Source organism: Pipra filicauda, unplaced genomic scaffold (assembly GCF_003945595.2).
Source record: "Pipra filicauda isolate LSUMZ 115617 unplaced genomic scaffold, ASM394559v2 scaffold36_size6622888_pilon, whole genome shotgun sequence".
NCBI classification, from domain to species: Eukaryota; Metazoa; Chordata; class Aves; order Passeriformes; family Pipridae; genus Pipra; species Pipra filicauda.
The window spans coordinates 6,520,543-6,547,415 of NW_024104498.1; the positions used below are offsets into that span (position 1 = coordinate 6,520,543).

Below are 26,873 nucleotides of genomic sequence, written 5' to 3' on the forward strand. Positions count from 1 at the left end.
GATATTTCTCTCTCTCCCTCTTTTTTTTTCTTTTGGTTGGTGTTTTGTTTGTTTAATAGAAAACTTCCAGTTTCAGCTGTGCAAAATTACTTGAAATGGCAATGGCATTAATAAAATCCCATGTTCATTTCTTTGCCAAGTAGTGCTGCATTTCCAGGAATAAAAAGAAGCTGAACCTTCATTTAGGTGCACAAATGTAGATTTTGGAGGTTAAAATTGTCCTCATTTTTAAAAAAAAATCTGATGGCATAGACCAATTTGATGTCTTGAGTGAAAAGTATAATCTCTCATTTGACTCAAGAAGGTTGGGTTAGAGAGAACATAACACATACGTGTTTTGAAACAGAGGTTTGGGCTTGGCTCTAAAGCAAATATTATAAGACAAAATGTGATTTGATATTTTAGATGATAAGAAGAAAATTACAGATTAAAGAAAATTTAGGTAACGACAGCAGCTACTTGCTGGAGTCCAACCTTCTACTCACTATTTCAGGTCAGGATAAATGGAGTGGAGAAATAAACAGGCAAAACTTTGACTCCTCCCCACAACTGACTTGGAGTTTTGCATGCACATTTATTTAATCAAACTCAAATCTGGTGAAAAGAGGGATGGGGTGGCAAGAGGGGGGCAAGAACACAGGTCAGCTTGTCTGCAAATGAGTCTCTTGCTTTTCTGGGATGATATATTTCCCTAAAGCAAAGCTGAACTGAACTCATCATTAAACAAATGCACTGAGCTGGCACAGCAGGAGAAGAGCTAAACAAATATTTATTTCTCCAAGGCTGAAACACATGGAAGTGTCAACAACAGCAGCAGCAAGAAGTAAAGTCTGGAGGGTGGGGGAAAACCAAAGACTTTGAAGTTCCTAAATAGTGATATTTGTGTAAAATCAACAATAATACATTATTAAAACACACAGATACATTAAAGCTCACAGAAGGACTTTGCTTCCTGGCTGGTGTGAGAAAACTCAGAGAACAAATAGCTATCTACAGGATTAGGAGCTGCCAAGCAATCCAGTTTTAAAGGAGCAGAGAAGAAAGGGTGAAGGATTCCCTTACCTTCTGGTGGCAAGAAACCCACTAGAAAACCACCCTTGGATTTCAAACCCATTTGGGAGCCAGGTGTGTTGACCCTCTCTCTACATCTGAGGCATTAGTGGCAGCTTCCTCAGGCCTTCCTACTAGATTTCATTCCTCCTTCCCATTCTGTGCTGAATAGCTTCTGAGTGGCCAGTTTCCCCGCTGGGAATGACAGGGAATGAGCAGCCAGGCAGTACAAAGACATTTGTGAACCAATTGGACCGTATTCAGACATTGCAGCAGACTAAGATGCTTGGAGGGAAATAAGGGGGAAAAAAAAAAAGGCACGTAAATTCTTTCTGGAGTGGTTTCAAAGCAGAAAAAAAATCTTGGTCCTTGGTCAGACCTCTCAATGTGCCAGAACCCCTGTCCCCAGGGCAGTGTTGTCTCTTGGCTGGTAAGGACACTACCACACAATGTCTCTCCTCAGCGAATTCAGCCCCCTGGTAGCCAGCTTGCAAGCTCAACAGCTTGGGCAGCTCCCATAGGGCTGAGGGATACTCTTGGTTTCTCAGCACTGCTCCATCTTCCTGCTAACAATCACTGGGATGAGTGCCCCAAGCAGTCCATGTTCACAGACTAAGGGCAGGCTGATTGCCTCTGCATGCCTGTGTAAATCGGTCACAAGAGCACTTCCAAAAAGCAAAGAAGGAGAACAGCACTTTTCCAACACATCTGAGACTGAATTTTGCCCAAGTCCACCCTTTGTAGTCCTGGTGAACTTGGAGTCTGAGTGGTTCAGTGTGGTGGGCGCTTCAACTGGTGGGATCTCGTCCCCAGTGTATGTAGAGGGGGACGACTTCAGAGGGGACTTGTGCCGCTTCAGCATCAGAAAACCTTGGGCTGCACAAAAGGAAAAATTGGAGGCAAACCCCAGTAAATCTGGATCCACTTTTCAGTGGAAAAAGAGATGCCAAAAAAGGCTGAAATGTGAAGCAGGCTGTGTCCAGCTGGTGATGGATGGGAGCTTACCTTTTACCGAGGGCAGGACAAAGGGACTTTCTCCTACAGAACTTGTTGGAGAATTAATCTTTGTCATCTTCTGAAATTGGTCAACACATTAAGTAAAAGAGGAACAAAGTATGACCACAATGCAAGTCAGACTTTGCCAGGCTCCTGTCATGGGAACCAGGGTATGGACTGCACATCATTTATGATCAGCCCTAAGGTGTTTCTCCAACCCGGAAAGAAACAAAACAACAAGATACGAACGACTCAGAAAATCGCCAACCAGACAGAAATCTGATCACGGGCTTTGATAGATTGTAGAAGATGAATTTCTGCTGTATCAAGGTCCAGGGTGTTCCTGAAACCCATCAGATTTTACCAGCCATTCACATCTAATGTCACACAACTGATTGTGGATGTGCCCATGGAAGGAAGTAGCGAACTGCAGATATCTTAAAAAAATCTGAGCTCTAGTGTCCACGTGAATGTTTTCCAGATCATTTCTCCTCACAAACAGAGTATCTGCATGAAACTAAGACTTCAGAGATCTTCCCAGTTGCTGTCGTATCTAGATGATGTAGGTCCAGGAAGTGCTTTACAATAGGATGTAGCATGTTCAAGTACACGCTCAAAAATCAGAGAATCATTTTAGAAATCTTTCCAGGAGAAGAGCAGAGACAAAAAACACCAAGAGGATTAATAATTAAAGAATGGTTTCATATTACAACACATAAAAATATGCTGGGTCACCCTATGCCATTTCTATAACTGTACTTCACAACTTAGCCTAAGTACTCCTAAAAAAAAAACCCACTCCAAAACCAGAAAAATGTCCCACGGTTTGCTCATTCTGTAGTTGAGCAATAAACGCTTTACCTACTGGTATAAAGTGGGATTATGCATACAAATTGTTTCATGTTCTCCATTTATCAATACCAGCAATGGCCAAGTGTAATCAGCACTCAATTACAACCTCACCAGAGCTATCCACTGAGGCTGCTCTCATAGACAAAGAACAAGCTTTTTATCCAAAGCAGGTCTGACCTCTATGAACCCTCAACTCACTGCCCCAGTGTAGCAAAAAAAAAAAAGTGATAATAAAACGTTAGTAGTTAGTGCTCTAGAAAAAAGGAATGACACACTTGTCATCAAGGAAGAATAGACGTGCCATTGGGAAATGGACTGAAGCCCAGACAATGTCAAATCCATCTCAGTGGAGAGTTTTACAGTATCAGCTATAACTCACTCACTCTCATTTTCTAGAATGCTTTATTGAAGTCTGCAAAAGTTAGAAAGAGAGCACAGAAAGGCACTGGCTTTGGAATCTTTGCCAGAGAAGTTTGCAAATAGCAGTGTTACAAACTGTGACCCTTCTGTTTGCCCCTCCTCAGGGAGCTATAAGAGGGGTGCCACTGACATCTCACTCTTTTCTCATATGGACAGAGTCAATTCCTACCAGGACGTGTCCAGCATTCACTGCTTTCACCCTGCTATTCTTGCAGCTGGTTGCCCACTGAGCTATCTTACAAGCAAAACTTATCTCCTTACTTCTCTGGAAGCACGGAGGAAACTTCTCACTTCAGAAGTCAACTTAGCTCTCTTATCACACCCATCTCTCACCAGCTCCATTAACTCTTTTAATAGACTGGCAAATATATGTGTTTGGGTTTTTTTTGGTGATAGACTATCAACTCCATGCCAACTGGGTCTGGAGACTTGGAAATCATGGCATTTGGGAGGCTGCTATCAGGCGGCCTTCTTCCAATTTATTTGACAAACAAGCTACTAAGTCAGCATCTAAAATGTAGATGGAATTATTTAACAACAACAAAAAAAAAGATAGAAAAGAAAAGAAAAAGAAAAAAAAATCCCCAAAGCAGACAGCTGATCTGAAGTAGCAGGCAAAGATAAGGATTCTGGAAGCAGAGATGTGATGAAATGGGAACAAAGTCAAAATTACTCCACAATTCATCTCCTCTTGCAGCTTTGCCATGTTTCTGGTGCACAGGAGGAAAACTTATCTCAAAATCAATTGTGACTACTGAAATTTGGGAAGAGGAGGTTTTGAGAAGTTGAGGGTCATTTCAAAGAGGAATCCCATTTCTTGAAGTTTTTCCAGTTCCCTTAGGAACAGCCAGATTGGACTAATATTCCTGTGAATAGGGCTCAGTCACTCTCACAGATGGCTCTGCAGTTGACAGCATTTTGTTTCGTAACTTCTGTGCCTGGTAGGAAACACTGAGGTGGGCAGCAAAGTTTGGGTTTAACTGGGGAATATTCTCTGATCTAGAATTTCATTTGCAGAAATCTGAGAAAAGGCATGCAGAGGAGAACTGAAACAATTTGACCTGTTCCAAGAATGTGAGAATGCCTAAAACTGAAATTTGAAGACTAAATAGCCTCAAATCCTAGGAGATTTTCACCATTCCACTAGCTGTCTCTTTTTGCCTTCTTCCTCCTGCTCAGAGGAAAGCAGAGAGCAATGACCCTTTCTGTAGGAATACCATGAACACAACCTGCCTAGCACCACATTCTCAGGCTTTAAAGAGCAATTCTCAGAGAAATAACAGTTTAAAGGTACATTGTCACCACACACACATCTGCTCCCTAAGGGGCTTCATTATCCCTGTAATGTGCCGTTAAGGAATACCAGAACTTTCCAGCTCCCCATCCCTCCCAAGTGTCTTTCAGTCACGCCTGCTTAAGTTTGCTGATAAAAACACATATTTGCATGGTCATTAGCAGAGAGGTTGGAAGGAGGGAGCTTCATAAGCTCTCAGTTTATGCCTCAAGACCAAAACTACCATATGAGTTCTCTTTTTTTGGAAGCTCTGTAGACAGACAAGTAACTGGGCTTCACGCTTCGGGGTTTCAGCTGTCCACCTGCAAGAACTACAGTAGCTGTTCATTTTACTGCTCATTAATATCTGTGCTCTGCTGTACAGCTCCAGGACTGAAGCAGGTCTCCACAGCCTGCTGCCTGTCTCTGCACCTTGTACCAGTCACACTGGCAGCACCAGTGCAGGGGCTTAGCCTGCAATCCACATTCACCAGAGTCCATCCTCACATGTACTGAAGCTGCTTGTACTCACAGCTCCCACCTCCCCCAGTGCTGCAGCACTGAAGACGCTTATTGAGTCCACTGGCTTTGCCACAGCAGGTGGAATCCAAATCAAAACAGCAGCTCTTTTGAGAGAGCTTCCTAAACAACACCTGCAGCACCTTCACAGAGTCAGACAAAGGTTTCCTTACAGAGCTGAGCAGCCCATCACAGCTCACTTGGGAAAAAAAAAAAAGAGGAGGAGGCAGATTTCACTCCATCCTATAAGCAAAAGTCAGAGTTCCTCTTGCTGCTGGATTTTGCCATCCCAAACATGCACACACAGAGTGTACTGTCTCCCAAAACATCCCTCCTCAGGTCTTCTCAGTTCCTCCTTCAGTGAGTCTGCAGCTCCCTGTCACCAGAAGTGCACTTAACCACATGTGACAATGTCACCCACTCAAACATTAACCTATGCCCAACCTGTCACCCATTAACCAGAGTTAGTCTGGAACTTTTCTCCCTTTAAAAAGACAACTCAAGCTGCAACCAGTAATAGACACAAATAGGGGATCTCAAAATGCTTCAAGTCTTAAGCTCTGCCAGGGGAGGGTTAGGCTGGATATTAGGAAGAAATTTTTTACAGAGAGAGTAATCAGACATTGGAATGGGCTGCCCGGGGAGGTGGTGGATTCACCGTCCCTGAAGGTGTTTAAGGTGAGACTGGATGTGGCACTGAGTGCCATGGTCTGGGAACCATGGCGGGGTTGGATCAAGAGTTGGATTTGATGATCTCAGAGGTCTTTTCCAACCTGGTTGATTTTATGACTCTATTCTAAGAAAATATGTGCTTTTCCTCCTGTTTTTTTACTGATAGCAGCCTCTGCTTCTCAGAGCACATCCTTCCCCAAAGATGCCGATGGTGGCATTTCCTAGTCTAAGCTCTGCAAAATAATCAACTGTTTAGAAAATAATTTGAGTCTCTGGAGTTCTCACTTTCTCCATTTGTCAGGAGAAAATGAGACATTTCCTCAAAATATACAATAAAATAGCCTCTAGCAATAGCCTGCAATGCTTCTCTTTACAATAGTTTTATGAGTGTGTGTGTGTGTGGTCTCCTGGGAGTGCTTTTGTAATCATTTATACAAATGACAAAAACTTAGGACAATGCGAAGCAGAAAGGAAAATACACCCATCATGCACACAGTTGCTGTCAATAGTCTGAAAAAGTGGTTTGCTCTACGGAAAATAGATGTTCTGCTCACTTGTAGGCCTAAATCAGGAGGTTACAACCTTCCTAAGGAGGGACAGCATATTGTACATTGCTCCCAGGACAACCTAATACAGCCCATTGCTCAAACTCCTTCTAGGATCTCTCACTGCTCCAGAACAGTTCCCTGAGCTGGAGTTCTGTTCTACATATGTTAAAATATCACAGAGTTAAAGAGGTAATACCAAAAAAACAAAAAATCCTGGGAGGGGAACGGGTGTCCAGTTCTTAACCAGCTTCCTACCCCTTCTTCACAGCACAGTTTGTCCCAGCTGAGGGAATTCACAGTGCTCTGCAGGAGAAGCAGCTTGCATGGGAAATCTATAGGAGCTCCTTTCATTTCTGCTGCTCTGGGAGGTTGTCCCCTGCTCCCAGCATGTTGACATTAGGTTAGAGTAATGAGGGTCTTTGAAAATACACCATAAAATTGCTATGAAAACTTGTTTCTTGTGTGGATTTTCTAAATTTCTACCCATGTGAGGATGGAGAAGGGACTGGCAACTGCTATGTGCGCAAACAACAAGTCAAGAAGGTACTAAAAAAACCCTTTTTGCTCAAAAACTTCTTCTCCCCCCCGCCACTTTTCCTGCTCTTTGCAATACAAATTCAACCCTCTGTATACAAAGAGGGGTGGACTGGTGCAGCACAAACTAATGGAGCAGTTTCACTTTGCTGAGACTCTCCAGAGGGCACAATTCTTGTGAGACCAAAGACTATAACACTTAGGAACACAGGCTTTACAAGCTGTTCCCTGTGCCACCAGAAACACTTTTCCTCTCTCGCCTCACCCAGCCTCTAGGAAAAATAAATAAATAAATGAACTTACGGAGCAACACGGCCAAGAAGCATCGAGCAGAAATACATCCCAGAGGGGTGCTAAAGCACATAATAGCTGTATTTGTCTTCCTGGATATGCCTCGGTACAAGGCAACAAAACAGGAGGTAGGATCATTTGTTGTGCTGAGGTTTTAAGAGATTTCTGAGTAGATCTGTTAAGCTTGCATGATGTTAACAAAGCCTACCTGAATACAACAGCTTTGGCCTTTTTGGGACAAGAGTCTTTTTTTGCCAAAACAGAAGAGAGGCACTTAGGAGACGATGGTGCAAGTCAGTATGGAATTTACTTCAGGATAAATGCTAGGCCTGAGCAACTTTCTGATTGCTTCCTGCACAGCCATATGCAACACCAACTTGTTCTTTATTATTTCGGAACAGATTATTGGGATTTGGTCATTTAGTGTTCAGGAGTTGATATTACTCTCTCAAGCATTTGTGCCAGCACTTCCTTCACACATGGCCCAAAACACACTGGGATTAATCAAAGGGATCCCAAGACTAAGAGGGAGATGTCACAAGAGGGTAAATCACAAGAGCCCAGCGAGGCTGCTGCGGGAGGAAGCTTTCTGGAATGAACACGTCTTCTCTAAGAGAGCTTGGATGAAGGGGGTGGTGTTGAAATGAAAACAACAGACCCAGAATGTGTGGGTCAAAGGCAATAGGTAAAATATATAGAGAGATTAAAATATTTTTTTTTTGTTGCTCAGTGTTTAATATCCAGACCAAAAAAGCCAAAACAAACCAATCGAACAAAAAACCACAACAAAAAGTAGTAGTGCAAATAATTCCATATCTGAATTTTCTCATATTGCTGAGACAATGATACGCTCCAAAATATGTTTTAGTTAAAAGCATTATGGCACGGGGGTTAACAACATGTTTCCCTAAAGGAAACTGGGTGGGTTGTTGTCCAGAGACTTCACTGTTGAGTGTGAGCACGGTACAAAACATAGGGAAGTGCTGACAAAGAAACCAGACTGGCACTTGGGAGATTCAAATTTTATTCTCCAGTTTCTCCGAGCAAATAACTTCCCAGCAACTCTTTATCTCTTTCCCAGCACGGCTGGAAGTTCTTGGGGTTGTGGACTTCCTCAGTTGTTACCCAATGCCCAACATAATGAGACCCCAAGTTTTTATCAGGATCTTTGGCTAACCATGGCACACAAAGGACAAACGGTATTTCTAAGGAAGGTGCTCTGCTGGGAGATCGAATACAAGAAAATTAAATGAGAACTCGAAGGTATCCCAAGTGCCACCAGTTCAGAGTCCAAAGAAAAAAAAAAAACTAATAAGATCAGGCCAAGCCTTTTTCCTTTAGCTGCAAAGAAAAGCAATCTTTATGAAGTGATAAAGCCATTCAAGAATGGCTGCGGTTGTTTCTTTTAAATGAACCAGAGAGAACAGATGGTCTCCTCTCATACTGTCACAGAGGTCAAAATTAGCCACCCCTAAGACTAGCAGGTTCTTGAAATGCTCAAGTGCTTGTGTCTGGTCGTTATGACTAATCCACTCTCCAGAACAAGAAAGGTCAAATGAAGAACACCCCTCCAAATACTGCAACTACTCCTAGCCATGGCTGATGTGTAATGCACTCAGACATGGTGTCAACAGCTGCTCCTAAAACCCAATGAGTCAGCCTTTCAAAAGAGCTTGTCAGCTCTCACTGTTAGAGCTTTCATACAGATTATATTTACTCCCCAGTGTTTAAAAATATCCTTCTTAAACATTGAAAATATAAAATGTTTTCCTTACAGATTTTGTCCCCTTTGCCCAGGCAGCTGCCCAAGAATGTCTCATTTATTTATCTGGGAGCAAAACTTCCTAGCCTTTCTTTCACTTTCCTCTTCACATGCTCATATCTAAACCAAAGGCAGGCCTTTGTGTCTGAAGTCATGTACGAATGAGGAATTTCTGGTCCCTTTCACAGCTTATGCCTGTAAACCACAGTCAGCCTTCCAGAGTGCTGTGAGGTCAAGTGTTTTGCCCAACAGGTAGAGTCCAGAGACAGTGGGTGACTCTGATTTGGTCCTACAACAGCCATGTGGGTACAAATCCCCTATCCATCCCCTACTCTAATCACCAATCTCCCTTAGATGCTGTCATTTACATAAAAAGGCCTATTGGAAATGACAGGTGAAGGAAGCAGCCCAGGCATGAAATGCACTCTAAAGTATATTAATAGAAGGTTGCCAGACAAAACGGCACAAGGCATTTGATCGCATCATCTTAGGCTTGTTGTTCATGCTCCTTTGCATCTGGCTGCGTGATTTCTGCCAGATTCTCGGCTGGAGGAGCAGGCTAGGATTTGCCTGCTTTCCCTAACCCGTGCCGGGCTCAGCTGCAATCATGCAGAGCACTGAAATAAATCCCTTTGAGTTGGGATTCATTCCGAACATGTAAAACCCAAATGACTGCTTCTCCAAAGTGAATCCCATTTCACAGCAAGTAGGTTATTAGTGTGGAACTCCATACAAGTAGCCCGCATTCAAAAGCCCTCTGCATTATTAATAGAAGATGAGCTTTTGACATCAAAGGAGAACCATTATGTATGCTAAACGGTGGCAAAAATTGTACCCGCACTTCAAACCTTTTCAGTTCTTTGTCCCTTGTAAATCAATCAAGGTTGACAGATGCTTTAAGGAGAGTAATCTTTTCAATGATACTGTCAATGGATAGCATAATGGAACATTGTCTCTGTGCTGTGTGAAGACATGGAGCTAGTCAATTATGGACAACACTTCATGCAGCCGCCAGTTTTCACTTGAAGTGCTGCTGTTGAAGTATTATAATCCCAACAAATGGCCGCAGCAGCATACAATGTAAATGAGACCTCCTGAAGCTTTGGAAAATTAATTAGTAACAACAGTGGTCCATTCCCACACTTTCAAACACCAGCCTGGTAACGTTAACGATGCACTTCCCCCCCTTCCCTTTGAGCAGGCAATAGGGCATATTTACATACACTATTATAAGTGTATTTCCCCCCTCCCCTCAATTTAAATGCAGGAAGTTCTGGATTCCTTTCCTCTCTTCACCTGATATTTCCAACTGGTCACATAGCCCACATGGTTAGAGCTGAAAAGAAGAAAACAGACTTTCCTACTTGGAGACAGCAGGAGTAGTCACTTCACACATCAGACAGCTGGTGGCTGTCTCCTTTTCCAATACTTAAATCCACTCAGCTGCCCTGGGAAGAATAGCCTGGATGGATGGTGGGGAAAAGCTTCCAGCCTGAAGAGACCAGTAGGATGTTAGCTGGAAGACAATGGTACTGAGTGCCAGTAGCACTGAGGTTGAACTCTGGTGCACTGGATGCCAACATATATATCTGACTGCCAGCTCCTATAGGAAGGAGATTGAAAGTCAAAGGGGAGAGACTGTGCTGTTTATTTAGCTATTGGCTTCCATTTCCCTACATCATTTTCTCAAAGATTTTCCCTTTGTCAACCAAGGCTTGTGCTAAGAGGAACACTTAATCTCCCACAGTAGCAGAGAGGAATCCCCACACTTGAGCACAAAATTTCTCAACTCCTATCAATTGCAGGTTTTCATTGCTATGATCTGTGAATGCCCCTTATGTGTTTTTGAAACAATCAGATGCAGATAAGAAACTCAATCACTGAGGTCTCCTTGGATAAGAAAAGGCTGATTCTTGGACCCCACTCCCTCTTCCCCAGATTCCAAACAGCTGGGAATAGATACAGCTGCTGTCCCTCCTCATTTAGATTTGGTCTTCTGCACTCTGGACAGTTCTCTGAGAAACCCTTGCAATGGTTGACTGCAGAAAGCTTCACAATGCAGCAGTCCCCTGAACCCCCAAAACATACAGACGATTGTTAAACAAATCTGACAATGGTTAAACAATACTTTGAGACAATAGAGGAAGCAACAGAAGCCACACACCCTCCCATGCATTACCCAGACAGCTGCCGTTGCTGATGCCAAGGAGAAAAGGGAAATGTTTGGTCTACTAGAGGCCCCTCTTCCTCAGAGCAGAAAAGACAGAGGAAAGGATATCTTCTGCCTAGCCTTAGAGAAGTCAGAGACTGATCCAATCTTTTTCCCACTCTTGTGTAAAACAAACTACCATGGAATAGAGAAATGAATGGGAATTGGGAGGTTTAAGGTCCTTCCTTCATTTTGCTGGATCACATCTGTCAAGAAAACAATGGCAGAGCTCTATTTCTACATTCAATTCCCATCCAAACTCCACAGTGCAAGATGCACAAACAGAAGACAAAAAAAATTATCTCCTGCATACTGATGAAAAAGCTTTAGGCCAGCGTTCTTGCCATGATGAAAACAGCCTTTTCTTTCAATTACATTTTGTTTTGCTTGCAAACTTGTCTGCTTTTATATTTGTTTTAAATTTTGTTTCTCTAGAGCTAAACACCTGGAATGGTGCAGGGTCCCTATCCTCCCTCACCACCACCTCTGCCACAAGCTGGCTGGGGTGGCACTGCAGCAGAGGCAGGCACCATGACCCAGCTGTCCCAGACCCTGACAGGAGACACAGATTCACTTCTCAGTAACAGGAGGATGAAGTATAAGCAAAAAGGGGATGTCAGAGACTGAGCAAGGGAGAGCTGTGTAGAAGCAGTTTTGCTGGGAGCTCCACAGATGTGCCAGGAGAAGCAATCAAGCTGTTGCAGGAAGTCTCGGGCATTGTGTGCTCTACTTGCACAGCTTTCAGGGAAAACTGGTGCACAAAAGAGCCCATGGAAAGGGCCAGGATGTCATACTTGGACACACTGGACCAGTCTTAAATCTACTGATTTCTGCACAGCAACTGCAACGACTGTGTGCTAAGGAGCTCTTCTACTCTATTTGAAATATGTTCAAAAAACATGCCCCTTTTCAACTCATTTAGAAGAGCTCACCATTTATTTCCAGAACAGTTTTCCATGGTAATATCAAAGAATTTCAAAAGCATACATTGCCTTTGCCACAACTTTTAACAGAAGATTACCTAACCTTTTCTTTCAAGCTAGTTATTTTTCTTTCTATTTGTTATTAAATTATTATTTAGAGTGTAAAAGCAAAATAACTGACAAAATAATAAAAAGCAATGGAACAATAAAGCTGATCCAGTTGATAAAAGACAAAAGATCTGACAAAAACAAAGTGCTCCAATAATTCAGAACCTAAGGTTATAATATGGAAGATGAAGAACCTGCTTTTGTTCATGTGTCTGATGGCATACACAAGATCACAACTTACCACTTCTGGATAAGGTAAGTATAAGAGGAAAAGTGGTAGCTAATAATAACAACATTTTTAAGTAGCCTTCTGTTAATACTGAAATAAAATTTACTCAATCCAGTAAAGCCAGAGATTTATCATGAAAAGAAAAAACGTTAAGAAAATATAGTTAAGAAAAACATTGCTTACATAAGAGAAGTCTTCAGCATTCTGACAGAGTAGCTTGGGAAAAACAGCCTGTCGCTGAAATCTTTCCTCATCTTCAAAGATGTTCCCATACATGAAGCCATTCATCATGGTGGAGTGGGCATGGATGTCAATATAGAACTCCAGGTTAATCTTCTGTTGAGGGAAACAAAACAACAACAAAACATTCAGCATGAGATAAATCATAACTGTGTTATGAAGCCTCCCATAAATCCAGTACAGCCATTCTTGAATCTAACCATGGTGCCAGAGCCATGCTAAAGACACTGCTGTGATGCATCCAACCATTCATGCCTCTCTGTGGGGGCATGTGAAACACAACACAGGACCATGACAGACATTTCTTCACTGTTCTTGAAAATATTGGGACATTGTGCACATGACACTATGCAAAACAGAGCCAAAGCATCATCCTTCACTGTGATACAGGGATTACTGCCACTGATAAAAATGTGCACCTTCCAGTTCTACAGCACGATTATTTGGGCACAGCTTTGCCCTCTCTGCACAGCTCTGCATTGCAATATGCAGATGTTCACTTCTGCCAGGTAAAACAGGCTCAAAATTGTGTAAAAAAGACTTCAGTATTTCCTGCGCAATTTATTTTTGCTTGTAAGGAGAAATAACTGCAAATGTTTTGTCTTACTCTGCTTTGTAGTAGTAATTCAACAGAGCAACTCCCAAAAGCAAGTGCCTTGAATGCCTCTCTGCTTGCAGCTCTCTTTGTGATTCTGCATCAGCTTTCGCTTTAAAAGAAAACAGTAGGACCCCCTGGCACAGAAGTGCCTGCTCTGCCCATACCCTTCCCATGTCCTCAGTGGGAAGCAGTGAATGTTCACCTTGATCACTGTGATGTGATCAAGTGCCATTGGCAGCAGAGATAGCAATGCCCAGCACTAAAGAGCAATACCAGAGCAGACGCCACTGGATTACCCAGTTTCCCCAAACTCTTGAAACTTCTGGACCTGAAGAAGTAATGTGATGTGACAGTGACAAACTCACTTCTGCCACCTGGCCACCACAGGGCCAGTAAGAGCCATCCTGGTGACCAGAGTTCAGATCTTTCTGCCTCAACAGAGGGATGGAGAAGAGTTCTTTTGGCAGGACAGGCGTTATGATGCTTATCCCTGTACTCCCTAGCAGCCAACAGGGACCCTGGCCAATGGAATACAACATGTAGCTCTGCAGACACAAGTCTTCCCTGCACACACAACTTGCTCAGGCTACTGGAGAATACTGAGCTACAAGGACAGTCCCATGACATAGGAAGGCAGTTTGTATTGTGCAGTTCATGTGACAGCAGTGTCAGCTCTTCTAAAGAGTCTCTGATGGGGGGAGAATATAATTTGGTATGTGAAACTAATATAATACAGATTTACTTTCCCTTGGCAGAAAACCAATGTACAATACACAGCGACTGTTTAGCTTAATTAAACAGCCTAGAGAGAGTAATAATGTATCTTATTAAGCCTCTGCTATGTTAAAATGTTAGCTAATGCAATATCAATATCTGACCATGCTTCATAGGAAAAGGAACATTTGATTGTGTTTGACTCTAATACAATAAATTGTTTGCTCCTGCCAAAACTTTATGCTGTGCTATAGAGGACCAACACTGCAATAAAGCACACATCTGCTATTTGGAGATACAGCACTGAGGAGAAAGATTAGCATTGACAGGATGAAACACCACATAGAATTTTCTTCCTCTCCAAGCATACAGAAATTAAAACCAAGATTAAGTAATACTATTTTCATGAGATAATTTCCCCATCACAAACAGAATTTGATGAGATCAGATGCACACTGGCATATCACCATAAAACAGAACATGCTGTGGAGTCTCAAAACAGTGATTTGATGAAGTGAGCAGATAATCTAGTTAAACTGGGTATTTGTAAAGCATGAATGTCCTTCACACAGAAGTCAGTGACCTAAGTCATACTTATTTTAGAACAAGGCAGAATTCTTTATAGGAACATAGTTACTAACAAAAAGTAATCAAGAAGCACAGTGAGATATTTAACAATAGACTAGAACAATTTGTGTCTTAGGACAAATAAAAGTGCTGGTATAAACTGTATGATTTTTGGTGTGTCATAGTATACTTAGTTCATCTACAGTTTTCAAGCTGTTTCTAAAAGAAGGTGAGATGCAGAGATACAGAAGCACAGGTAACTAAAATAACTTTCTATAGGCTATCCAGCAAGAATTTCACCTGCAGAACATGGGTGACCTGAGCCTCAGTTTAGTATGCAATTATCAGGTTATCCAGTCTAACACAGTATCACTGGAGTATTATTTTCTAAACTCTTCCAGGACCCTCACTCAAAAAAAAATAATTGTTGATAAAAGTGCCACAGAGAATATTAGAAAGTCACCTGGTGTGGTGAAATTTCTTTGAAGATCTTTTATGTTCATCAAAACCATTTTCAAATAATCTGGTTACAATGGTTGTTTGTGAGGGAACAGCGTCCTTCACACATATCACCCTCACCTAAAGATTAAGCTTCCAGGTCTCTTATTTGGAAACCATGACATTCCACAGATAGCTCATCACCCAGACAGGTGTTTAAAAACATTTATCCAGTCATTAATTTCTAAGTATTTAAAAAGTAATTTCTTAAGTCGGTTCACAATAACTATTTAATTGTTTTTCTGGTCTTTGTTCCTTACCCTCCTACAGAACCTATAAACCACTCTATTTCACATCTTCCTGCACACTAAATATAGTCCAAATTTGCAATTGTCCATCCTATTCAGAAAGTTTTTAAACATTGCTAGAGTAATTTCGAGTTAGATGTAACACTTCCAGACACTGCTGTGTGCAAGCAGAACAGTATTTCAGTGTTTCACATTTCTTCTCCTCACATTCATTACTTTATCAAAGGAAAACATGTTGAGCATTCTCCATTACAAAACAAAATAATCCAGTGCATTATTAATATAACACGTGAGTTCCTAATGGAAAAAAAAAAAAATCCCTTTATTCTCAGACACAAAGATATTGTGGCCTTAAAATGGACAATAACAGTCCAGTCACTGGCACATTAGAAGTTTGCTACCTTGTGCCTCAACTAGTAAACCAAGTAGCAGACAATTTGTTTGCACACAAGCTTCTCAAGAATTATGATATGTTCCTGAACAATAATGGTATTTCTTCTCTCTCTTTACAGTCATACATATTCATAGGCACTTTACGTGTAGAAACTGTTTCACCCACTGCCATTCTGCAAATTTAAGCTGGGAAATAAATTTCATATTTCAGTTGAGGTTCTCTGGAAGATTTTGACATAATTACTGATCTCCTGCAATTTAGGTAGGATCACAGAATTAACATTTTATTAAATATATAATGTCACGTACTGATGGCAACTTCAGGACAGTCAGCAGAGGGATGACCTTCTGAAATTGTTTGTCTTTGAGATAGGGAGAACTTTAATGGGAGAATGAAGTAAATAAATGTACGTGTGCATTTACAGGCGCGCATACAAACACACTTAACCCAGTGCTATCTGCTGTTATACTCCAGGGGTATCTGTCAGTATGTACACAGCAGAACCCACCCCCATTAGGGTTTCTATTGCAGTACCACCTACAAGTAGGAATGGGAATGAATAGGGAGGTGTCAAAGTCTCATAGTGGCATTTGCTCCGGCTTTTAAGCAGAAGGTAATGAATAACCAGGCTCCAATATCTCTGGATGCCATAGCTGCCTTCTGAGAGACTTACCAGTGTCGTCCTACAATATGATATTAAAGTCATCATTTTCTGCTTTAGAGGTGGAATGCAAAATGATTCATAAGCCCTATACAAATCATAATGAAATTTAATTCTCTCAAGTGTCTTTTCTTTGTGCTTACAAGCAGTAGCAGAGTTTTTCTCCCACATTCTCTGTTTCTTAAGTAAAGCTATAATTACCTGGATGACCCAGGTTACACAGTTCCAGAAAACAAAGGCAGACTTGGTCTGTCTTTTCTCCGTGTCTCAAAACAGAAATCATTTACTAGACTGACAGAGACAATGATTGAACCCCACTTCCTTAGAAAACAACAGTTAACATTTTCTCCTTTGAAAAGAATGGTCTTTATCTCTTCTTGCCACTTACCATATAAAACCAACATAAATAAATAAGCAAACGAATTTCTGCTCTAAAGTTCATTTGAATCCCTACCTTTGTGACACTCACTTTCCGCTGTTCTACTGAGTCAGTCTGAAGTTTCTGTCAGCTTGAGAAATATACATATAAATTAGGAGGTGAGGAAAATGAAAGAAATCATGGATTAAGGAAAAGAACTCACATATACTGACAAGAGAGGAAATAGTCAAAGCAGTACAGAAACCGGTTCACGATGAGAAAATATATTCTCACTTGTCTGCATTTTTATTTCATTCACTGAATGCCTTTGGAAGGTCAGTCATTAAAGAGAAAAAGGGAAGAAGTATGTTAATAGCTAGTGCTGATATGATGAAACTTAGATTTTGAACAGTGCAATTACGATTCTTTAGGAAACAGAGATTTAATACATAAATAAATAAAAATCAATAAATGCCATAATAAAAGGATAAATGTGCATTGAACCCAGAACATGAGCCACTAGAGAGCCAAGTGATGCAGGAAGAAGCCAGCTCTGTCCACCAGCTGTCACTTCAATATGGATTTTATTAATTCTTGGGCATAGCAATTGGTTTAGCGAGAGAGCGTCCAAAAGCCTTCTTCACTCTAATATTTCATACAGGGGGTGGGTTGAACTCCTTGCAATGTTTTACACAGGCTGCTGAAACCATGGCTTGTCATTAGCTGTAGAGAATGTAACAGCCTCCAGGCAGACTTTGTGCTCTTACTGCTGAACGGCTGCGGGGAGCAAACGGGCATAAAACAGCTGGCACAGCATAAAGAGTTTGCCCCTTGTCATTCAGAAGAGATCCAGAAATACCAAAAAGACTGGCTCTTTGATGCTTCCTCAGGTACAGGATCTCTCAGAAGAAAATTTTTCAGAGGTCTCAAAGACATCCATTTTGACACACACGCCTTCTCTCACCATTAGTTATTTTGGCAATGCTCACAGTGGGGACACCAGAGAACACAAGCACAGTGTGCCCCTAAGCAAAATAAAGGAAAACTGGCCATTCAGCACCACGTGGTCAACAGTCAGTATTCAGCTAGAAAGGACCAGTCCTTCCCCTTTCAGCTGCAGAGAATTCTGTCCAGTGCCTTGGATCGCTCTTTAGGGATGTGTGGCACTTGTCTCCTTCTGACTATCCAAGCAAACATGAGGTGGAATTCAAACTGTCTGTTTGTGGTACACATTTTCAAGTCTCCCTTGAAATACCTGGGTTTGGATGCCTGGTAAGATGAATTTTAGCCAAATCACCTTTCTTACATCTACTTTCTCCCCATATATTTTCCCCAAAATTTGAAAGGGCCAGCATAAGTCCTCATCAAAAAATAAATAAAAATAAATACTCCCAAGAACATTTTCTTCTGCCATTCTTTATAACCTTTGACAAGTTAGTCCTACAGTGTCATCTCCAGTTTTGCAGACAATGCACACCTTATTAGAGGCACTATTTCAGAGGTATGCCACTATCTCTTTGTAACCATAGGGACAACATCTTTCTCTTTCCATTCATCATCTCACAGACTACCTGCTCCATTCATCCTTGTAAACACCATGGCAACAACAGCAGTTATTTATACAAGAAATTAATAGTAGGAAAGGGGGTTACTATTTTTAAAAACCTTCTAAAGGTTAAAAACCATAAAAAAAAAAGTTTCCTCATCTTGCTTCCAGAGAAAGGAAAATGCCAGCTTTGAACCACCCTTATTCTCAGTGATATGAGGCACAAAAGCCAATTTTTCCGTTTTCCTTTACACAGTCTGAAAATGTCCTTTAAGTGTCCCTGCAGAAGCAGCTTGCAAACACTGAAGTACCACTGACTCTGCATGATCTTCCAGCAATTCTTCATAGCACTTCAAGCATTTTTTTCTGAGCATTTCAACAATGTTCCATGAGCTGTTGTCTTTCAGAATGAACCACTCCAACCCAATTGCTCTTCAGAAACATTTACCAGTCTGGTTACATGGCAGGCTCTCAGTCTAAATAAAGATACCTCTTAATGATTGCCATAATCTGACATGACTCCCCAGTGCCTCGAGGTGGATGGAGAAGAGACTTCTGCTGGTCCATGGTTCATACAGGAAAAGGATGGCATGGCCATAAATACTGCTTTCCTGCCTGTCTTAAAAAGTAAGGGATGCTTTTATCCCCAGAAGAACATGGAACTTCCTTCAAGGAGCTTAAACCTTACTCTGGTGTGCCCATCAGTCGCCCTGAAAGGAGCTAAACTCAGAGTTTTGGCCTCAGAGTGGGAGGTCAGCAACATGCATATTCTGGTGCTGGCTCTTTATCTGCTTGCTTCTCTCACCTGCCAGTGCAGATAACAACACCTCCTGAGGATTAGCTGACGTTTGTAAAGCACTTTGAAGATATAAAGCCTCACAGTGCGTACAAGTTAAGTATTAATTCATCTGCCAGGCTGATTCACTCTTTGACCCCTCTGCAGAGATGTCCAGTTAGTGTCAGCTCTGGCAGTTTTTGCAATTCAGGCACCTGTCCACCAGCTCCTGGACTGAAGCCAGCAATTCACACAGGACACAGAAGAGCCGTCAGATGGTAGGAACATTTGGTCATGACAGGCCTGAATTGGATTTGAAAGGGTGACCTGGAGGTGAAAGGCTCTATCAAGAAGCCACTTCTGTTCAAATGCATATTAAATTAGAGAGGTGCCAAAGAGACAATGTTAAGACCCAGATCAAGTTTAGACAAGACTTTTGGCTCAGCTGCATGGACAATTCTTGTATAATTTTTACGCTAAATGATTATGAACCAGAAAATACACTCTTCTGGATTTTGAGTCTGACCCCTAGCCAAAACTGGAAGTGTGAGCCTGAAGAAGGACAGTCCTTGCTCTGTTTCATCCTTTCTCTGTCACTCATATAGAAGCAAACATGCACAAACACTCAGCACCATGATTTTTGACCTTCACAAGTTCTGAAGTCTTTTAGTTGCCCAAAATACTAGAATAAAGCAGTGGAACTGAACTGGGTCTTGGGGCATTAGCTCACCCCAAGCTTTGATGATCTCATGTGGCTCTGCCCATCTCAAACATCACTTGTGCGTCCCCACCATGTGCCCCACAGAACAAGCTCTATAGATCCTACCTCGCTCACTTCTCTGGTACTGAACAGCGTTGGTTCCACAGAAAGAGGGCTCTTCAGAAAAGAGAGAGGAGATTTGTGACAAAAGACTCAACAGCTTTTTGGAAGTGGGAAGAAACCCTACTATAAGCAGAGAATGAATGTAAGAGAGAGCAAGAGGGAAAGGGACAGTTAAGGAGAGCAAAGAAGAGAGAAGCCGAGGCAGTAACTGTTATTTACACTCATAATTAAAGCAAGAAAATTAGGTTATGAAATAGAAATATCTAAATGACCACGTTTTCACCAGATAATAAAATTTGTCTCTGGTCCGGTTCTGAAGGTTCTCTCAGTTGAAATGCTCCCAGTAGCTGTATTGAAGATTTTAGCACTCCTTGGTGCTGCTCCTTAGACAGTCACTTGCTTGCTGTGTGACAATACACAAGTCATTTAAAGTCTTCAGGCATCATTAATTGCTGCTTATACACCTGCAACTATATTAAGGTCAAGAATTCCTGTTCAACTATCCACTTCATAGCAGTATTAATAGCTTTGTGTTTTACCACTAACTTTTAATTATACCTCTGCAGAATCTTCTGACCAAGGAACACAGTCTTTACAACTACATAAATAAGGCCCAAAGACATTGCCTGCCTCTCCTCTAATTACAAAGGCAAAGAGTGGTAGAATAAAAACAATGGCTACGAGTTATGGCTCCCTGTCCCCTAATTTCCTAGGAACTCTTGCAGTTGGGCAAACTATGTGTATGCAAATCAAACTCTATAACAACCAGTTTCTCTACTCTCTCAAATAATCTATATCATTATTCACTATTTCTGATTAAATAAGTAACAGCTGGCAGAATATAAAGTCATCAGGCAGTAGACCTAAGGCAAACATAATTAAGCGTTTTTTAAATTAACTTATACTGCAGAACTCACTGCCACCAGATTTTGGCCAAAACACAGGTAAACTCAAAGATCAATTAGATAAATTCAAAGAAAAAGATTCCATTATGTGATTCCACTCAAAGCAGTGAACATAATTTCTCAATCAGAAAATCCCCAAATTACACATTGTCAGAAGCCTTCCTCTAGTCTACCCCTTAGCATCTGCAATAAGTCATGGGATACTGAGCCAAATAGACCTTGGGTTTGATGTAGCATCACTGGTTTTATTTTCCAATTAGACCTTAATTTATGCTGCAGAATGAGACTTCTGTAGTTCCTAAAAGTTAAGGTGTTGATTGGTGGTGAAAAGTATGTATATTTCTACAGTGTAAACTGTCTACTCTGAAAAGAGATTAAACAAACTACTGTAAGGTAGGCCCTGCCCTATATAAAGCTTTCAGCTCAACAAACCCCCAAACCACTGATAACTACAAGCTAAACATCAAAGGTAAAGGCCCATTTTACACATGTAAAATTTTTTAAACAGGCCCTTGAGTGGCTTCTCCCATCTACTAAGAACACACCCAGAAAATTGGATTGGTTGGACCTATTAGAGGACCTGTAAGGGTTGCTCTCATTTTACACAGATCTGTGAGGAGTAAGAAACAAAAAAACCCCCATACCTGGATGCAAACTTGCCCAGTCAGGTGGAAGGAGACAACACTAAATGTGTCATTCAAGGGTTATGTGGCCATCCTACTTCCTTGAGAAGACGGGAAGGCTCGGATGGACATTGTGCAAATGCCTTACTAGTGACTGACAGCTGAAAACCAAACTAACTCACTAAACTAACTCACTCTCTTTGTCTTCCTGGCACAGCCTTGCCACAGGCAGAAGCTATCCATGGTCATTAGTCTTACTCTGTTCCTTTCCAAGTTGTGTCTTTCTTTTCCTTTCTTGTACTCGGGGCAAGCAACAAGCACATCCAAGTAAGAGATAAAAGTGAAAGCTGATAAACAGGAACACAAGGACACTGAAAGAGATTAGGGACTATACATCAGACATACATACTGAGGGGAGGGACAGCATGCAAATACAAAATAGAATTGTCCCTGATACTCTCTTGCTGTCCCAGAATTCATTCACAACAGGAAGAACAGGGTTTCTTTAGTTTGTCCTACTCAGAGAGAGCTCAGCATCACATTTAGCACCAAACTGTGGGATGTTTTCTTTGAGCTTTACATCTAGCAGTATTTATTATCTGCACAGTGCTATAAAAGCTAAAATGTAATGGACATTTTGGAAGGATCTCCTTTCACAACTGAAAGCACAACATATCATGCCTTTTGAAAGGCATTTATCAGCACCAGTTGTATCTGAAACTTTCTTCCTGCAATACTCCACCACTCACACTGGCCAAAGGTGCCCTGGGCTGCATCAAAAGCTGTGTGGCCAGCAGGTTATGTAAGGTGATTCTCCCCCTCTGCTCTTGTGAGACCCTGCCTGGTGTATTGCATCCAGTTCTGGGCCCCCCACCATAAGAAGGCTGTGGACCTGCAGGAGCAAATCCAGAGGAGACCATGAAGAAGCTCCAAGGGCTGGAGCACCTCTCCTATGGAGACAGGCTGAGAGAGATGGGATTTTTCAGCCTGGAGAAGAGAAGGCTCCAGGGAAGTCTTATAGTACTTCCAATACCTGAAGGGGGTGACAAGAGAGATGGAGAGGGACTTTTGACAAGATCGTGTAGTGATAGGACAAGGGGGAATGGAATCAGACTGACAGAGAGCAAGTTTAGACATAGGAAGAAATTCTTCACTGTGTGAGTGGTGAGGAGGTGGCACAGATTGTCCAGAGAAGTTGTGAATGCCCCATCTCTGGAGTTGCTCAAAGCCACGTTGGATGGGGCTTTGAGCAACCTGGCCTAGTGGAAGGTGTCCCTGCCCATGGCGGGGTGCTGGAACTAAATGATCTGTAAGGTGCCTTCCAACCCAAACCATTCTGTGGTTCTATGATATTGCTGCAGGTGATATCACCTTGTGTTCTCCCTGTCAGGCCAAACAGCAGGTCAGCTAACTGTGCCTATAAGTAGAGCCACAACATCTCAAAGACAATGTCTCCCCTGCAAGCACATATTGGGGATTTTTTATGTTGTTTTTTACCATTTCCTACAGAAAGCATATTCAGTTCTTGCACAAGATCAGGGACTCGAGATTCAGCACAGTGCTGTAAGAAATAATCAGAATGACAGTCTCAAGAGGACCCAGCAGGACATAACTAAACAAAGGTATAGTAGGACTCAGAAGGATATTTCCCACCCTAGACAGCAGTAGCTGTCCCACATGACCAGAGGTTGACTCAGAGATTTAGGCAGTTTCTCCATGCTTTTTCTTCTCTGTGTGTATATATACAGCTTTCTAAGTATATGTGTGTGTAAAAATGCATCTTTAAATACAAAGAAGTATTTTAAACTCGTTTTCATCCTTCTTCTCCTCTGCATCTGTTACAGCTGTTTGTAATGGACAACAAAGCAATTTGCTCTGAATTGTAAATACATCAGATCAACATTTCATCTTTGCTCTCCTAAATGTTGCATTGTCACTGATGGTTTTCAGGTTGAAAACACTGGAGGGACTGGCCACTTCTAGGATACATGTTACTGACTTCTCCAGGAGACTGCAGGAGACTGACCCTACAACAGCATTGCATTGTGAAGCAATATCGTGATTTAAGCCTGGTAGGCAGATAAGCCCCAGACAGACACTTGCTCTCTCCCCTCTGCAGCAGAATGGAAGAAAGAATCAGAAGGGTAAAAGTGAGAAAACAAGGCTTACCCTCTTATTCCAACAACAGACCACACAGCAAGGCAGGAACCAACTATACACATCAACACACTCAAAGTTCTCCGCAGGCAGAAAGTGATTGCACAAAACTTTGGCAGAAAACTCATCAGCAAACCAAACTTTTGGTCAACTCACTCTGCTTTTTCATAGTTTCCCTGGCACTAGTTTCCTAGACTCCCACACACCACATTGTGAGTCTGAGAAAGTCCCAAGGTATACTTTAACTTCAGATTTCTCTGAAGGGAGGAGGTTTCTGCTATCTCTGATGGTTGGAACCTGATCCTGTCATCATTAGCTTTCTCAGGGACTCTTCATTTGTTGAATATTGGTCTGTAATAAGAAGCAGGAAGGATAGTCATTTTTATAGCAACTACCTGCCAAAAGATTTCAATTCTTTATCCCTTCAAAATCCCACATCTGTCCATGTCTCCAGGCACTAGTGGAAGGAGCTCTGCATTAGTTATTTTTATTATCAACATAAAAATCTTTCAATTTATTTATTTATTAAGAAAAAAATCCCAGCTATCTACAAAACTCAGTTCGTTTTGTCCTCAGGCAGACATTTAAAGCTGTCTACCAACGTCTTTTCTTAATAAAAAAATAAGCTAAAGTCTTTATTACACACTGTGTAACAAAATGTGACCAGCTACATTCACCCAGCTGAGATGTGCGCCATCCATTTATCAGGCAGGATTTCTGCGACTGAAAGAGGAAATCTGCTAAAGAAGGTGGCCCTATTTCTGAAACCTGGCCACTGATGGGTTCTGACCACAGCTCTGAGCCCCAAAACATGCCCTGTCCCCCACAGGAAGCTGAGTCCACACTACACAGTGGGGCAGGGACAGACACTGAGCTCATTGTGACCCATCTCCAGACAGACAGACAGACAGACAGAAGAGATCTGTCAGTCCTGAGCAAGGAGGGCTTCACTGCATGGCTCTTCTGCTCTGGGGCTCAAGTGCATGTCTCTGTGTGATGCTGTGCCAAGTGGCTTCTCCAGCTCTTTCCTAATGAAGCAGAGAAGGTCGAAGCTTTGCAGACACCATCACATCCTCACCACCAGCCCTTCAATTCACCAGTCAAAGCTCTGAAAAAAAACCACTTTGAGGCTGGATCTTTGCTTTTGCTTCTTAACTATGATATGTTGAAGGGTAAAAATATATCCCAAACCACTTCTGTTCCTTGCACAAATGCCTCTTGTGCTCTAATGCGAGGACACTGTAGGTGATGTATCTCCTGCCCAAAATTTTGTGGCCTGTGTAAGAGTGAGCATAGTCTCTGAAAAGCAGGAAGGATTTGGACCCTAGCTGGGGCAGCCGGTGGCAGAGTTGCTGCCTGCACTCTTTCTAGGCTGGTGACTGGCGTGTTAAACCCAAACAACACATCTTAGACTGACACCAGATGAAGCACATTAGGCAGATGGCATGTTTTCTCTGCACAAGCCCGTGCCAGAGTATTTCCTTCTAACCATCTTCTGCGCTTGTTCTCACAGCAAAATTAGTTTTAAAGTAAAAAGAAACAAAAAAAAATGTGTAACATGATGAGAACAAAGATTACTATGTGGAAAAAATATCAGCGAGAGCAGGGTTTTGTTCTTTCAATTCCATGGCTTTTATTTATATATATATATTGTTTATAAAAACAAACACCCTACTTTGTCAGACTTGAAAAGTCAAAATTTACATTTAAATGGAGGCATTTAGGTGGGTTTTTTTTTTCCTCTCATCTCTTGAATGCAGAGTACAAAAGATTAAAAACTCTCAATTTTCCTAAATGGAAGGATAACAGGCGAAGTTTGCATTCTGAGAGCTATTCATTTAGTGAACAATGTTCAACTCAGCAAAGACCAAAGCCCAGCTGATCAAGGGGGAAAGAGCACTGGCTATTAGGCCTGACACGGATTTGCTCAACAGCTGAGACCAGGAGAAGCTGTGATCCCATTGTGCCCTGTTCCCAAGGAGGAAATTATGCCAAATACAGCTTCCTGAGGGCAACACCTACAATTCCAGATGTACGGTGGATCACTATCCAACTGAGAATCACTGCAATTTTAGAGATTTCAGTGCTACAATAGCCCTGGTTTCATTGCTGGAACTACTGCAGATGTTTAAAATGTGAGGTGGTCTGCTTGTAAGAGAAAATGAGAAGACTTAAAAGAAGTCCATAATTTCACAGCATTAAAGCCATTGTAAAAAAATCAAAGTGGAGGCAAATACTGTGATGACCCTTAAAGATTGCTGTCAATTACCTTCCTTTCATTTTTTTTTTTTTTGTTTTCTTCTGACAAGGAAAATAAGTACTCGTTCTAACCAGGGAGTCTATCAAACAAGTACACTTACAACGTGCTCAGAGAATGCCATCTTAACCCATGGAAAGGTGTAGTAGCAATATGTTTAACCACTTTGTCTCACTGGAGCACACCAGGTGTAACAGATCATGTACCACAGCAACTCATTCAATTCTGGGCTGGATTTCCTCTCTCTTTGGCTCTTTCTGACAGAGCTGATTCATAGTGTTAAAAGGACACACAGGCAAAAACTAAGCTCATGTTTTTTAAAACAAGGGTTAACCACAGATCCAACCAGCACTTTGTAGGGTTTTATTTTGATTGCCTTTAATGGCTTCTCATGTCTTATATTGAGTGAAACACATACACAAAAAACCCACCAACAAAACAAACAAAAAAGCCCCACAAACAAAACCCAAACCAACCTCCACACACACCCCCACCCCAGTAAAAATAGCCTGGCTGCATCTTAAAAGCAGAGGAAATAGTAATAACTTGTTTGGAAAAGGCACAGACACAAAATCTAAATGCCTGGGAGGGAAAAGTGCTATCACTCCGTACCCAGCACTAGGAAATCACTGACTTGCTCTTTTTAAAGTTGCAAACAGACTGTTTCTAGTCTGTCAGAACCAGAAGCTACCCAAATCACCACATTGCTATCAGAATGTATTCCAGTGTTTACCCATCATGTCACTGGTCCATTCCCAGAGTTTTAGTCTCTGTTACCCTGCAAAAGAACCCACTGTTTTGGCAACAAATGCCTCTGGATTTTCTAGCACTTCCCGAATTATAAGCATTACCTGCATTAATTAATTCCAATGCATTCATCTCCGCTTCCAGCCCTTCCACTCAGAAGGTGTCACAGCCCCATGGTAGACTGACCCTTTATTTTCACATTCATGTTTCTGGCAACAAGGACAGCCTCAAAAACTCCATCCTCCCCACGCCCCCCACAGATGGGTCACCACTGGTGTTGCACCAGGACCGTGCAACACCATCAGCTGGCAGTTTGGAAATCCACATCGTGACCTAGGGAGCTAATACATGTAGGCAAAAGGCAAAAAACCTCTAA

General features: G+C 41.8%; 1 protein-coding gene across 1 annotated transcript in view; it reads right to left on the reverse strand.

Annotated features, from left to right (window-relative positions):
- LOC114001750 (AGBL carboxypeptidase 4) overlaps positions 1–26,873 on the reverse strand; it is a 179,774-nt gene that overhangs the window by 87,561 nt on the left and 65,340 nt on the right. Inside the window, exon 3 of the mRNA XM_039384691.1 lies at positions 12,570–12,722. Within this exon, the coding sequence (XP_039240625.1) occupies positions 12,570–12,722 (153 nt within the window). The remainder of the gene's footprint in view (positions 1–12,569; positions 12,723–26,873) is intronic.